A 15,965-nucleotide genomic window follows, 5' to 3' on the forward strand; every position below is an offset into this window, starting at 1 on the left:
TTTAATCAACTATATATTATCCTAAATCTCCCCAAGGACATGCTCATTTGCTAGTGCCAATGCTTTAAGCATGTGACCAACCAGAAAAAACTATAGCTCAGCTCTAAGAGCTCAGCTGCTAACTGAAAGATTGACAATTTGAACCCATCCGGCAGCTCCATGGGAGAAAAAACCTAGTGATCTGCACCCATAAAGACTGCAGCCTGGAAAACCCTATGGGGCAGTTCTAACCTGTCACACGGGGTTGCTATAAGTCAAAATCGACTTGACGACACCTAACAACAACGTTCTAATCACTGTGTTTTATCCTTTTTGTTGCCTTTTTCTGCTCCTACTCTTACTGAGGAGTTTTACTAGCTCAAACTGGGAGGCAGAAATCTTATGTGACCCAGCACCAGAGCTATGCCTCAAAACAATTGCACAGGAGAGAAAACAGAGCCAAGCCCTATGCCAGCAACCTGCGGGGTCCTGTCACTGTTCCTCAGCTGGATGAGTCCTGGTGCCAGGCTCACATTCCCACTGTGATCAGGACAAGAACCAGAAAATGCCAGAGGCACACAGCTTCAGGTGCTCCCCGGACACAGGTGCCTCCCCTCCCTTACTGGCTATACGTTTCAAGGTTGAATGATCTTTACAACTCCTAATACATCAATTGTTTGAGTAATTATTAAACACCAACTATGTGCTCTACATTGTGATAAGCAGAGTGAAATATTTCAGGCTCATCAAAGATAAGGGGAGCCCAGAACATCCAGAATAACAGTGAATGATTCTTTTTATTATTGTTGTGGCAAATATATATGTAACAAATCATTTACAGTTTCAACATCTGTCACGTGTACAATTCAATGACATCAGCTATGTTTATCATGTTTATCATTACCATTACTCGTTTCCAAATTTTCCTATCACCTTTAACAGAAGCTCAGTGTCCCCTAAGCAGTGAGTCCCCCTTTCTCCCCTCCCTTCCATCTGCCCCTGAATGATTCTTAATGGAATTTGAATGGACCTGTGGCAAATATCCAATGCTGCCAAGCCTGTTGACACAATATAAAAGCCCCATGCTTGGGGCAATTATCCTCTTCACCAGTGGACATGACATTTTATACAAGACTCTAGGCCTTTTACTTAGTGCTGTGGCCTTAAAGAAGCTGAGAGCTGCTAAAATAGCAGTTTTCAAATCCACTCAAGGCAGCAATGGGCTTTAGAAATGGCTCAGAGGCTTCTGACATGTGTTTGGCTGGTCTAGGGTGGTTCTCCTGGAAAGAGGCCATCCTGTAGCTTAGAAGCCAGCAGGGTGCATGCCAGACTTCCAGTGACCAGCATGCAAGGAATGGGATTTTAATATCCAGGAATGAAGGAAGAGGGGAAACTAACAAATGGTATGGTATCTGTCATTACATTGCTTTTGCTAAATGCAAGGAAATCCCTGCCTTCCAAAATACAACTTTCTCAACTGGGTCTTGAAATGTAAAACTATACTAACCTTGTATCCATTTGCTCTTCCATTAGTTGCACAACAGTGCTGCCTCACGACACTGCACCCTGTATGGAGGCACCACAGCATCACAGTTTGCCTCATGGGCTTTGCAGTCAGTCCTGGGTTTGTAGCCTGGCCCTACCATTTACTAGTGGAGATATCTATCTTTGAAAAGCCTCAGTTTCTCCACCAGTAAAATGGGAGTGGTAACCAAATTGTTATAAGGATTAAGTTTTGTTTTTTTTTTTTAAATAATTCACCTAATACCCTTTGCGTAATACCTAGCATGTTGAAAATACCCCATACTACATTTTTAAGATGTGCCCAACTAATTTTTCTCCTTAAAGGTAAGTTTAGGAGGCCCTGATTTAGTTGACTGGTTTTCTCTGTACAATTTGGGGTATGATTTGTCTTTCTGGGTATTATTAGATAAGAGGATTATGGGTAGTTCTCTCATTAGAAGTGGAAGCGGACTCTTGTGGCCTGGAATGGAGGTTTGAGGTTAGCCCCTGAAGTGACTCGGGCACTTGAAGATGCAGGTCCTTCAAGATGCTGTAGCCTTTGGGTGACCAATGACCTTTGAGTGAAGATGCAGTAGAACTGACCATGCATTCTACCTTTCTGGTATTTCTTAATATTTACTGGTAAATAATTTAAATATAAAATTTTGTTGAATTCTCCAAATGCATACTACAGAAATTGTTTGTCATTATAAATAATTTACACAGTTTAAAGGTTGACAATATGAAGATAAAAATAGTATTTCTCTTAATATGCATTTCTTTAATTATAATTTCTATTAAAGGTAAAACCCCTGTCTTTCTCCTGCACAAAGTTTTCCAGTCTTTTGCTTTCTTTTATTACATTTTTATTTATAACAAAATTTTAAAATTTTTACATAGCTAAAGTTACTGATTTTTTCCTTGGAACTTACTTTCGCTGCAAACCAAAACATTCTCTGGAGGAATATTTCATTATCCCAGTCTCAAATTATTTCTACAAATTTTCAAACATAATATCCATCATGCAATCATTTTTTTTTTTTTAATCAAAGATAACCAGTCACACAAGAAGAAAAAACAATTGACAGTAAAAAAGCTCTCACATGAGCTCCAGAGATTGAAATTATCAGACACAGACTTTAAAACAACCATGTTTACTGTGTGTTCAACAAGATAAAAAACATTATCCAAAACTCCATAAAATAACTAAAAACCCTAAAAAGTGACATAGCAAATTCAAATAAAAAAAAAAGAGGAATTCTAGAAATAAAAAATATAATTGAAATGGATGAGTTTAACAGCAGATTAGACATACCTGAAGAGAGAATTTGTGAACTGGAAGATAGGTCTGCAATAAAGCATGGAAAGGCAAATGATGGAATATATAGAAGAGAGTGCAGGGGACATAGAGGATATGAAAAAAGGATCTAATATTAGAATTCCAGAAGGAAAAGTGAACAGAAACAATTTCAAAGATAATGACAGAGAATTTTTCCATGAATCCACACATTCACGAAACCCTAGGAACCTTATGAAGAATAAACAAAAAGAAATCCACTTAGAACTATTATATTAAAACTACAGAAAACTAAAAGCAAAAAGAAAAATCTTAAAAGAAGTCAACAAAAAAAGAGAGAATACCTTCAGGGAAACAACAGTTAAAAGATCAATGACTTTTTAACAGCAATGATGGTAACCAGAAAACAGTGGAAGGCATCATCAATGTACTGAAAGAAAATAACAACCAACCTAGAATTCCATACCCAGTAGAAATATTCTTAAAGAATGAAAGTGAAAAAGATCATTTTCACACAAATAAAAACTGAGAGCTCTTCACCAGCAGATGCATATTTAAAAAGATACTGAGTATTCTTTAGAAAAGTAAAGATGAAAGCTCAGCAACTCAGGAAGGTAGAAAAAAAGCAATAAAAATGGAGGAGTTAGCAGGCTAAATTCTGTACAAGAATGTGATGCTGAAGAACAAGAAGCTGGTTTACAGGGGAAGTATATCCACCCACCCCCCCCCCCCCCATTATCAGGTAGAAATTATACTTGGCTAACCTCTGAAAAATAATTAAACACTATCCTCATATCACATTTTGGAATATATTTTTTTGCTATTTGGCAGGGGAGCGGGGGAAGAGGAAACCCAGACCCCAGGAAGAAAAGATTAGCAGGCTTTACTGTATGATTTTTAAAAATATAAATGCCAAAGAAACCATTTACAAAATAACAAATTAAGGAAAAATATTTGTAATAGCTTATTAGTTAGAATTAAGTTCATCTGTGGGGCTATGGGATGAGAACTACGGATCGAAACAGTTGGGAAAAGGGGTACTTATGAGCTTTTAGATACTATATTTGACTTATTAAACCACATATTTGTATTATTAACTGATAAAATAGGAATTAGGTTAAAAAAGAAAAGCTGGAGATCTAAGTTTTGATGTACGTAAAGATTATTAGTTGGTCCAGCAGCCAATAGTTCTGTTTTCCACTATGGTTTGTGAGTTGGAAATAACATAAAAAAAAAGTAAGATAAGAAATTGCCTTTTCCAGTGGTTTATAAGAAAAAAGTAAGTAGCTGTACAGTCTGCCCTCTGTATCTGTGGGTTCCACATCTACGGATTCATAGTAGTCCCCCCCTTATCTGTAGTTTCGCTTTCTGTGGTTTCAGTTACCTGCGTGGTCAACGGTGGTCCCGGGCTTGGCTGGAGCCACTGCCTCTGCCACATGCACCTATTCAGGATCCTGGCTCCCCACAGTCTTCAGACTTTCACCTCCTAGTCTTCCTTTTCCGGGGGTGCATTGGCTAGGCTACTCTCCACAGGCAGGAGGGAGTAGGGCCTTGGCATGGAAGCAGGCACAGGGCAGGGCCCTGTTCTTGGGCTGAAGCATGGGACATGCAGGTGGAGTGGCCTCATTTTATACAAGGGACATGAGCATCCACGGATTTTAGTATCTGCACAGGATGGGGGGCGGGGTGTCCTGGAACCAATCCCCCGTGGATACCGAGAGACAGCCTTATGTTCAGGATAATTTAATTTTTCCTCGATGTTCCTTTAATGTCCCTCACAGTCCTTAATCTTAAGGATAGGCCAAAGGGACTGGTAATGATTCTATTCCATTGGTCCCATAGGGCATCAACACTGAACAGAATTATTCTGTCAACAATGATGCTGGTGAGTGGCCCTTTATGTGTACTGCTGTCTTGCTTACATAATTCGCTCTGCTAGTCCCCTTTATTTAGAAGTGTTTCTATAGCATGCCCCTCTATCCTCTTAAAACTACTATGCTAAAATAAAATGATAGTTTATGTCAACGGTTTAAGTAAATCAATTCTGGAATGTTCCCTGTAAAGCTAAATAATGACATTTGCATCAGCTGGACTTCATTCACAAAGATCACTGTTGCAGACAAAAATGGGAAGAGGAAGAACTGGGCAGCTGGCACTCACTTACCTGCCGGAGTTTGGTTCCCACCATGGACGCACTGCTGTCAAGCAAAAATACCACGTTCTTGGGCAAAGGAGGAAGGTCTTTAGGGGCAAAGTAGTGCACAAAATAGCCATTTAGAACCTGGTGGAGAAAAAGGAACATAAGAATGGTAGTACTCAGAAAAGGAGGAAAAGGAACTAAAATGAATAGTCCACGGAGCTTCTAAAAGTCACAGACACCATGAAACAGAACCAAGGGTTCAGAGTCTATGTCCAGAACAAAATGATCCATGGTCCTGATCCCTCCGGGGGAACTAATAGCTAATTTAACCTGTATAAGGATGGAAACGCCCCTTAAAATTTTATTGAATATGTCTACTAATTTCATTTTAATTACCCATCCCCTCTGACTCTTATCTCTTGAGAATCCTGCTTCCTACATTATCTGGTTTTTACCAAGAATCTTACAAGTTGAGACAAGGCTGTCTATATTCTGAGCACATATTATTATGTATTAATATTCCCACTGTGTCTCTGGAGCAATAAAACATAAAGGGGAATGAGCGACAGAGCAACCTCTTTTGAAAAGCAACTAAAATTCTAACTTCACCTAAAACACTGCAGGGGGAATTATTATAGATTTTGTTTGCTCTCCAGGTTATTGAAACAGGAAATAGGTACTGTTGGCCTCCAGCAAGGGAACACCATTAGTCTCTTTGGAGACATATTTTGTTAAAACAAATTTTCTAAGAGCCAGAAAGTTCTCTCTCTTTCAAGTAAGTTCCCGTATCTAGTTTTCATCTAACTAAAAGTACCAAGAAACCAACAGGAAACAGCAATGGTGAATCTATTACCTGGATGTCCCCAATGCTCTGTTCCCTATTGACATCATATCTAATGATGAAATCTCCCAAAATACCATTCTGAGCAATCTTGGCTTGTTGTATCACACTAGGTTTAAAAATGACTTTGGCAGAAGTTTCATTTTGGTGGATAACCGTAGAAGGAGGAGGCCCCGAATCATCTGCAAATAAGACACACACACAATTAATACATAAATATATAAATTTTTTCTAAAAAGAAATAAGAATTGCTTTTGCATGGGCACAGAGGGTTAAACTTAATTTTATTTCAGGTTTATATTTCATACGAACTTCCAAGACTCTATTAATAATACATCACAATGCAAGAGACATGTTATCATACATTTTACCTCTGCCTCCTTTTAAACTTTTCTTGTAAAAACATCTAAAACACAGTAATTTTTAATGTTTTATCTATCCCTTCACCATTTCTTGCTAGAATATCTTAAAACAAATCCCAGGCATCATATTTCATCCATAAACACTTCAGTATATAACTGTAAGAACTTTTTGAAACATAACCACAAAATCATGACCACAAGTAAAAATATTAACACTCAATGCCTTCATACCTGCTAACATTCAGTCTGTATTTAAATTTCCCTGATTCTCCAAAAAAAGTGTCTTGGTATAGTTGATTTGGTGAAATCAGGATCAATACGAGGTGCAGACATTACACTTAGTTTATATGTCCCTTAAATCCATTTTAATCTCTAACAGTGTCCCCTCCTCCCGACTCTTTTCTAACGCCCCATAGTATACATTGTGGAAACCTGGTCATTTATCCTGTGGTATTTCTCACATTCTACATTTTGTGATTGTTCCTCATGATGTCCTTTAACTTGCTCCTCTATTCCAGTGGTTTCCAACCTTGACTCACATTGTAACATCTGGTGGAGCTATACAAAAATACTGATGCCTTGGCCAAAACCAAACCCATTGCCATTGATTCCAACTCATAGTGACCCTACAGGACAGAGTAGAACTGCCCATTAGGGTTTCGAAGGCTGTAATCTTTATGAAAGCAGACTGCCATATCCTTCTCCCAGGGAATAACTGGTGGGTTCAAACTGCTGACCTTTGGGTTTGCAGCTAAGCACTTAACCACTGTGCCACCAGGGCTCCTCCAAGGTTGAGAAGCACTGCTCAGTCCCTTCTGTTTCCTTGTGTTCTGGTAGGTAGAGTTAAGAGGTCTGATTAGATTCAGGTTCAGTTCTTTTGGCACAAATGCTTCACAGGTGATGCCGGGTGCTTTCTACTCCATCACATGAGAAGTCGTTTCCCGTTAGTCCTGGTAAGATTGATAGTGGGTTCAGGTGTTGCCAGCCTGACGCCCCATTGTAGCGTTTCCCACCTATCTTTTACTTGATAGTTTAGCAATCGCTGATGATACTGGTCTAGATCTATTATTTCATTAAGATTGCAAAATGGTGATTTCTAACCCTATCGTTCCAACCATCTGGAATTCTTCTATAAAGGAAACCCCTCCCTCATCAATTATTTGGTTGCCCTAACATACTGTTTATTCAGAAAGTTATGTCTCCTTTTAAAAAACATTCCCCAAAGCTTTCTGCAAGCACGGACCTTTGGATATAAATTAGAAAAGAAAGATAAACAAGTTCAATGTAGTTTATTAAAAAAAAAAAAAATAGTGAGAAGACAGGCCACACAAAGAGCATCCCAGTTTTTGCTCCTAACCTTCACTTCCGGTTCAATCACAAAGAGAATGATTTAGCAGATTACCCACGTTTCTAATTCCAAACATCACAAAGTCTATGTATTCAGCAGCAGAAATCCAAATTTTTCAGATCAGCATGGACCATGAAGAATATGAAAATAAAAATAAGAACTCTTAATCACCAGCACACATGGAGGCTTTCAGCCAGATACTGAATCAAAGGCAGGCTTAAACGTGCTATAAAGCATCTGATTATCTTTTAGGTCCTCTGAAGCAGATACTGCACAGTAGGCTAACCAGCAATTTTCTATGGCCAAATAGCAGAAGAGAAAGGAAATGACCAGAATAATTTGTACTTGAAAATAAACTTCCTTCTCTGCAGGGTTTATTAGACACTAAAGTCAAAGGAAGTTTAAATGTTTTCTTCAGCAGAATAGATAATTATTTTTCAGAGACAATTTAGGTGTAACCCTAACAGGAACCACTGGGCAGAAGTGATTCTTCTATTTTTGCACTTATCAAGGGCAGGAATTTGGAAAGTAATCAGAGAGCTAGCAATAGGAAAGTTTATTCTTGTAGAAAGACAGTTGTAGAAAAGATAGCATGCTTCCAATAGATCAGCTCATTGGAAGAAGGAGTTGAGAACATTGAGAAGCACATTGACAAGTGTCACTCTCCAGTTCGCCAGCGCGGCTGAAAATACCTTAAAACCATTAGAGGGGAGGAAAAAAAAAAAAAGGCTGAAAATGGAAAGGTCCTTGAAATCAAAGGAAACCGCATGCTCTCTGGACTCAATCTCTCATTGATGATTATTGGTAAAGCACCAAGAATGAGAGGCAAGGTAATACACCAGCTAAGAACTCAGGACCGTGAGTTAGAAGGACCTATATTCAAATATGGCCCTATCTCTTGTTAGCTGTGAGACCTTGGGCAAATTACTGAGTCTCGGCTATCTCATCTGTAAAATGGATTAACAGTAGTACCTAGCTCACACTATTGAAAAGATTAAGTGATGCAACATAGTTAGCACTGTAGTGGTCCATGGTAAGCAACAGTATAACTGTATTATTATCAGTTGTGGTGCAATGGATTGCTTTTATATGGCCTTTGTAGCCATGGTCTTATAACTCCTACCAAATGATGGGGTGGGACTATACAAATAAGACATTTGTCATCCACCAAGGGGATTGGACAGATTGATAATAATGCAAATAAGGTATATGAAACCCTAACAAAGAGATTGGTCAGTTTTTCTATTCCATAAGGCTTAAAATGAGCCATCCCAGAGATGGATTGCGGGGGGGGCCTCACTACCACCAAGAAGAGATAGGAGCAGAGTGTGTCCTTTGGACCCTGGGTCCGTGCCCTGAGAACCTCCTAGGCCCAGGAGACATAGAGAGAGAGCTGTAACACTGGAGATGGTGCAAGACAGTGAGAGTTGCTGACAGAGAAATGGCTGCGGCAGAATCAGGAGACTGGCACAAGATGGCACAGTGGACTTCCCAGTCCATGGAGCAAGGTGGTTACAGTGGGTGTCCCAACCCATGGAGCAACAGAGCTGAACCGCCTTCGGGCACGAGGCTTCCTGATGGAGTGGAGCGCTTCAGGGCACTTACTGGTGGAGCTAAAGAAATTTGTTAACACTTGTCTGAGCAGGGCAAAGGCCGGGCCAAGGGGCCAATGAACTACGGGGCAGAGAGAAGCCTGCCTGCAGGTATGGCTGAGAAGCTGTCCTGATGAAGAACTGTATCGTGAGTTATTCCTGATCCTAAATTGTAACCTGTTACTTCCCTAATAAACGCCATAACTGTGAATATTGTCTGTGAGTTCTGTGTAGCCACTGCAATGAATTGTCAAACCCAGCAGAGAAGTAGACAGTGCCACAGGAGAGACAATTATCATCAAAACTGGTAAAAAGATTGAAGGGTGGAGGTATGTCTGACCTCCATCCCATAGCTATCAGTTTTGATCTGTTGATCTTGATTCTCCCTTCCCCTTGTGAAGTATGAAGAGGTTTGACACTGCTGCCACACCATTTTTACATCAATATTAGCTAATATTATTGTCAATCTTAAATATATACAAAATAGAAGTGCTAGCGAATTCAGTGTAAAACTATAAAACAAGTCAAATCTCGCATATTACATGGCAATGGAAAATAACGAAGTACTGCTACATACAAAAACATGGTTGAATCTCAGAGTCATGTGGAGTGAAAAATCGCAGATACAGAAGAGTGTATTCTCTAGGTTTCCATTTACATAAAGTTCAAAAGCAAGTATAACTTATTCATGGCAACTGAAGCAGAATGGTGGTTACCTTTGGGGGTGGGTACTGACTGGGAAAGAGTATGAAGGACCCCTTGGAGGTGGTGAAAATAGTCTGTGTTTTGATCTGCTAGGGAGATGTATGGGTATATACATATGTATAAATTCATCAAGCTATCAACATAAGATCTATGCACTTTAATCTATGTACACTCCAATTTATTTTATCCTATTTTTTTAGTTTCAGATATGTTGGGAGTTTGATAGCAGAATAGGTTGAACAAGTACTTCCTAGTGTGGAACACAATATTATTCTCCAAACAGACCCCTGACCATTATTTTCATTAGGTAAATTTTTGTTTGTGTAGGAATTTTATGGCGATTAGGTGTTTTTGGAGTAATTCAGCTTGAAGAATTAGAAGTAGGGAGAGAAGTTACTAGGAAGCACTGTTCAGTGCAGCATCAGTAAATTCTAAGAAAGACGTCTAGTGGTATAGGCAGCTTCCACAACTGATCTCATTGGAAGTGGTGAAGCAAAGCCTGCATGAGCCACCTGCATGGATATAGTAGAGAGCAGTGGTTTTCAAATCGTGTCCCTGGACTAGCAGCATCAGTATCACCTGATGTCATGGATTGACGATTGACTTTGTCCCCCCAAAACGTGTGTCAACTTGGCTAGGCCATGATTCCCAGTATTGTGTGGTTGTCCACTATTTTGTGATCTGATGTGATTATCCTATGTGTTGTAAATCCTAACCTCTATAATGATAATGAGGCAGGGATAGAGGCAGTAATGTCAATGAGGCAGGACTAAATCTATAGGATTAGGTTGTATTAGTCAATCCCTTTTGAGATATAAAAGAGAGAAGCAAGCAGAGAGGAGAGAGACCTCATGCCACCAAGAAAGAAGTGCTGGGAGTGGAGTGCATCCTTTGGACTCAGGGTTTCCTGCACTGAGAAACTCCTAGACCCAGAGGAAGATTGATGCCAAGACCTCCTCCCAGAACCGACAGAGAAAGAAAGCCTTTCCCTGGAGCTGGTGCCCTGAATTCAGACTTCTAGCCTCCTAGATTGTGAGAAAATAAACTGCTGTTTGTTAAAGTAATCCACTTGTGGTATTTCTGTTCTAACAGCACTAGACAACTAAGACTCCTGGGAACTTTCTAGAAATGCAAATTCTCAGGTCCACTCACAAAACTGAATCAGAAACCCTGGTGGTAGGGCCCAGTGATCTGTATTTTAACAAGTCTTCCAGGTGATTCTAGTTCCTACACCTAGAAAAGAGGCACATGCCTTATATATAGAAAATAGTTAATAAAATTTGTTGTATGTAATTAGGCAGTACTAGATTGGCGCAGCGGTTAAGAGTTCGGCTGCTAACCAAAAGGTCAGAAGTTCAAATCAACCAGCTGGTCCTTGGAAACCATATGGGGCAGTTCTGCTCTGTCCTGTAGGGTTGCTATGAGTTGGAATTGACCTGACAGCAATGTTTTTTTGTTTGTTTTGCTTTCAGATTATCTCTAAGATTCTGAAACAATTAAATTAGACTCCCTTTCTACTGCCAGCATGTACCCACTTTTTCTTGCTTCAAATTTCTCAAGAAAATGCTCTTTACAACTACGCTGAATTAATGCTATTCATGCCTGAATGAAAGCAGTGGGGATTATAAAGTATAATTTCTCCCTTCATAATTCACTTGACTAGACTCTTTGATATAGATCATGAGAAAAGACAGTGTATTATTATTTTGGTTTCCCATAGGCCTCTAGTTCATGATGAAAATTCATAAGATTCATCTAAATGGGCTTATTTTAGATGTCCAAAGAGTGGGTTGATTCCCACTTACCAAGAAGCCTAGTTTCTGATGCTGACTTCAACCCATTAAGTACCACATAGTAAATTTGACCCATTAAGTACCAGATAGCAAATTTGACCCACTGAATTTTCTACTACCTATTTAAAAAAGAAAAAAAAAAAAACGGAGAATCAGTCACTGGAGAAGGACATCATGCTTGGTAAAGTAGAGGGTCAGCAAAAAAGAGGAAGACCCTCAATGAAATGGACTGACACAGTGGCTGTAACAATGGGCTTAAGCATAACAGCAATTGTGAGGATGGCTCAGGAATGGGTGATATTTCGTTCTGTTGTACAAAGAATCCCTATGAGTTGGAGCCAACTCAATGGCATCTAACAACAACAATTTAAAAAAAAAAAAGTTTATTGGGGAAAAAAACAGAGTAATATCCATAGACGATAAGGTCATCTCTGTATTCTTAAAAAACTGTATTCTTAGAGGGGGTAAAAAACCACTGTAAATTTAAAGTAAAATCTGCCCCACAGTTACTAACCAGTCCCAAATCAAAATAATATTTAGCTTGTCCTTACTGTGAATTGAAACTCGTATTGCTGACCACTACATAATATTTCATAAGCACAATGAGCTTTATTGGAAGGGCCCTCACCAGTCATGGAAATGTGTTCTAAGGAGAATGAAGAGTGCAAGGGAATAGTTGGGAGTAGACTAAAAAAGAATAAGAATCTGACCTACTTTCCTAATGACCTATTTTCCTAATATCTTCTTTCCTCTTGTCCACGTGGGGAGGATGGAAATGAACTGGCGATTGCTCCAAATTGGGGGAGGCTGAGTCTTCTAATGCCATGTTCCTGTTCTAATTCAGGCATTGGTGGTCTGATGCGAGATAACCTTCCTTCAGCTGCACACTGCCACGAGGTCCCTTGGTAAAATATCCACTCTTTCTCTCCCCACCAACTCTTCCCTGCTCCTCAGGTCACTGATGCCCATGGGGTCTCCCGTCTAAAGGCCCATATTTCTGAACAAAAAGGTATGTGTGGTCTTTAGAAATAATATAAGAGAAAATGAGAGGGAGCTCTTGAGTTTGCCATACCTGCCTCTAACAAGATGACTGACTCTATCTCTAAGCCTCACTTCCACATCTATTAAATTGGAATAATTATTCCACGATCATGGAATCATTTCAAGGATTACATGAGTTCATACCTGTAAGGTATCCAGCCTTGTGCCTGGCTCAAAAATTAATTCCCATCTTTTTCTGTTCAGAAGTGGCTTCTTATACTCTTTGTCTACTATGAAAGGCAACTTACAAGGAACAAATACTCTGATAACATACAGTTTACATTTTTGCCATAACAAGTTTATCTATACCACTGAGAACTTGGTAAAAACAATCCTTATTTGGAGAGGACACATCATAACGAACGTTCATGACGGGGAATTCAAGAATGTTTATATAAAGAACATTCTTTACAAAGTATAATATAGTCCCTGATAGCTGTTCAAGAACCCCCTGAAATCATATGCATAATTTTGCATATAAGTGCACCTGTATATTTTTTCTGGAGACAAGATCCATCTTTGGCCCGATTCTCCAGGGCATCTAAATTATGTTAAGAACCATGCATATAAATGCTATTAAATATTCCCCTCTTGGATTCTATCATGTAATGACAAAACGCTTCACATACAGTGCTTAAGGGATGAAGAGAACAAAATGCATCTCCTTAGTTTTGTCCAGGCATATGGATCTTATTCACAGATAAACATTTTCCTCCCACACAAGCCACATGGGGGAAAAAAAAAAAGCCAATTACCAGGTAAAATGACTAAAAGAGACAAGATTTAGGAGCAAAGAACCACACTCAAGGACACCAGTCAGAAGCTCCACCCTTTGGGTCAACAGACAGAGGGATTTCCTGGCCTCTGTTTCCTGTGGGCCTTGGGGTTGGCTACTGTCAGAGAAAAGCAGCCAACACCTGCAGATTTTACAAAAGGATTTGCAAACAAACACTGCCTGCTCATTTCCCCTTGGAAAAGGGGCTAAATTGCTTATGTTTGTTTATGTAACCTGCTCACCTGGGATACAGTGAGGCAATTTCTAAAATGTTACCTGTTGCTGTAGAGTCGATTCCAACTCATAGCAACCTTAAAGGTCAGAGCAGAACCTCCCCATGGAGTTCCCAAGGCTGTAATGTTTATGGAAGCTGACTGCCACATCTTTCTCTTGCAGGGCGGCTGGTGGGTTCAAACTGCCAACTTTTTGGTTACCAAAATACAGGGCTGTCAATAACCCTGTGAATAATTGGGCAACTTAAAAAAAAAAAAAACAACCCTTTGCTACCTTTGATGGTAGCAATAAAGATGAAAATCAAGCAAATCAGTAGAGTATTAAAACAAAACATGGTAAAACTGAGGCAATGAAAGTGAGGAGAAAACTGCTTAAATACCTTCCTAAGTCCCTCATTGTGTATAGATTTCTTACTGAAAAGAATTTTTCCCCTTTATATTGATGTTTGGTATCTTAAATCCTTCCAGAAAATGGAATCATAGAATAGTGCAAATTTATGCTGAAAGGGTACAAATTCAACTTTATTATTCTTAGCAAATTAGCTTTCTTCACTACTTATTCAATGTTTTCTCTCCGCTTTCCATATTTGACTGACTTCCTAAGAAAAGTTATGCATGAAAACAAATGCAACTACCTCACCAAGAAAGCACACATTCTAAAGCTTGTAACCCTTAAAAATATGCCTTATCCCTTCCTGATATCCTTTTGTGTCCACTGAAGCCCTCAAATACGAACTGCTCAAAGGAACAGAAACTGAACTAATCGGAAACCCAACAAAAGCAACAGTCGAGCAGCAAACGAACAAAAGACTGAGAGATTTCTGTTCAGTTCCTGTACTACTTACTGTCTTCTTGCACCCAAACAGAATTATGCCTCATCACTGAGAAAACCTGAGGGGTAATTTACAGAGAGCTTTCTTTTTTTATTATTCAAAATCCAACTCTGAGCTCTCCAGTGGCAACATCTTAAGCATGTTTAGATTTCCACCATGTAGCACAGTGCCAGGGACACAGTGAGAACTCAGTACACACTGGTGGAACATTTAGTGTGGAAACGACTACACCTATCATCACGTAGTTGGGCAGATGGGTAGAGCAGCCCTTCAAGAGAACTAACATGTCTCATCCTGAAAGTGCTCTGTGGGCATGGCAGATGCTCTTGGTGTCCAGTGTCCTGTCCCCGGACTCACCTCTGATTTCATCCACAGCTTAGTGGACAGTGTCATTCACACTAACAACATCCCATCTCACACACCAAACGAAGATGGCAGGATAGAGGAAAAAATAGTGAGGTCTCACAGGGAAAAGCAGGTTGCTCACCAAGATCAAGTTAGTTAAAGAGAGAATGCCAAAATGCCTGTGCTGATCTCCTGGGTCTTTCTGAGTCATCCTGCTCACAGCTGGCCCTGGTGGAACTACAGCCAATGTCGGAGCAAACAAGATGACGTGGGTTCTCACATTGGCATTAAAAAAAAAAAAAAAAAAACACTGCGGCGCTATATGATTCATACCTGAATAATTTCTGAGCTGAACAATGCTAGAAACCCGCACGTAACAACCAGATTGTTTCCTGGCAAGTGGACAGAGAGATTTCACAGAGGCCAAACAGGGGCATGTCTCTCCAGCTCTCCAGCTCTGTCTCCAGCTGCAGAGTGGAAACTGGATCGTGCGGCAGAGCACGCAACAGCAGGGAGCCAGGACTTTGTGGTTAATGATCAGTCACAATGGCGACCCTTTAATACGGCAGGCAGAGGGTAGGGCTGCCAGATTTAGCAAATAAAAATACAGTACACCCAGTGAAATTTGAATTCAAGATAAATGGTAAATAATCCTTCAGTATAAGCATGTCCCAAACACTGCATGGAGCGTATTGTTACCTGAAATTCAAATTTCACTGGGCATCCTGTATTTTATCTGGCAGCCCTACCAAAGGATTTATGTAGATTTTTGTAATCCAAGCCCTCCGGTCAAAGGTGAATGGTTAATTCTGCCTCTAGGCCCCTCCTTCGCAACTGCAAAATAAGGGCTATGACCAAGACCTGGCAGAGTGAACTAATTCAAGCCAGCAAAGTGCTGTAAGCCTAAAAGCATTCTCATTGCCAAGAGTTATTCATTACTTCATTCAGCAAATACTTAGCAGCCCCCATTTTATGCCCGGCACCATGCAAAATCAGTTGTAGTCAAGTTGATTCTGACTCATGGCAACCTCATGTGTGTCAGAGCAAAACTGTGCTCCATAGGGCTTTCAATGGCTGATATTTTAGAAGTAGATTGCCAGGCCTTTCTTCCAAGACACATGTGGGTACAGTCAAACCATCAACCTTTTGGTTAGCAGTCTGCACCACCCAGAGACTTC

The 15,965-nt window shown here is 39.9% G+C and overlaps 1 protein-coding gene across 1 annotated transcript in view; it reads right to left on the reverse strand.

Moving 5' to 3' along the window:
* ITIH5 (inter-alpha-trypsin inhibitor heavy chain 5) overlaps positions 1–15,965 on the reverse strand; it is a 118,103-nt gene that overhangs the window by 51,637 nt on the left and 50,501 nt on the right. The window contains exons 6-7 of the mRNA XM_010590891.3: positions 5,773–5,942; positions 4,944–5,060 (exon numbers count right to left, since the gene is read on the reverse strand). Of these exons, the coding sequence (XP_010589193.2) occupies positions 4,944–5,060; positions 5,773–5,942 (287 nt within the window). The remainder of the gene's footprint in view (positions 1–4,943; positions 5,061–5,772; positions 5,943–15,965) is intronic.

This window comes from Loxodonta africana, chromosome 4 (assembly GCF_030014295.1).
Source record: "Loxodonta africana isolate mLoxAfr1 chromosome 4, mLoxAfr1.hap2, whole genome shotgun sequence".
Taxonomy (NCBI): Eukaryota; Metazoa; Chordata; class Mammalia; order Proboscidea; family Elephantidae; genus Loxodonta; species Loxodonta africana.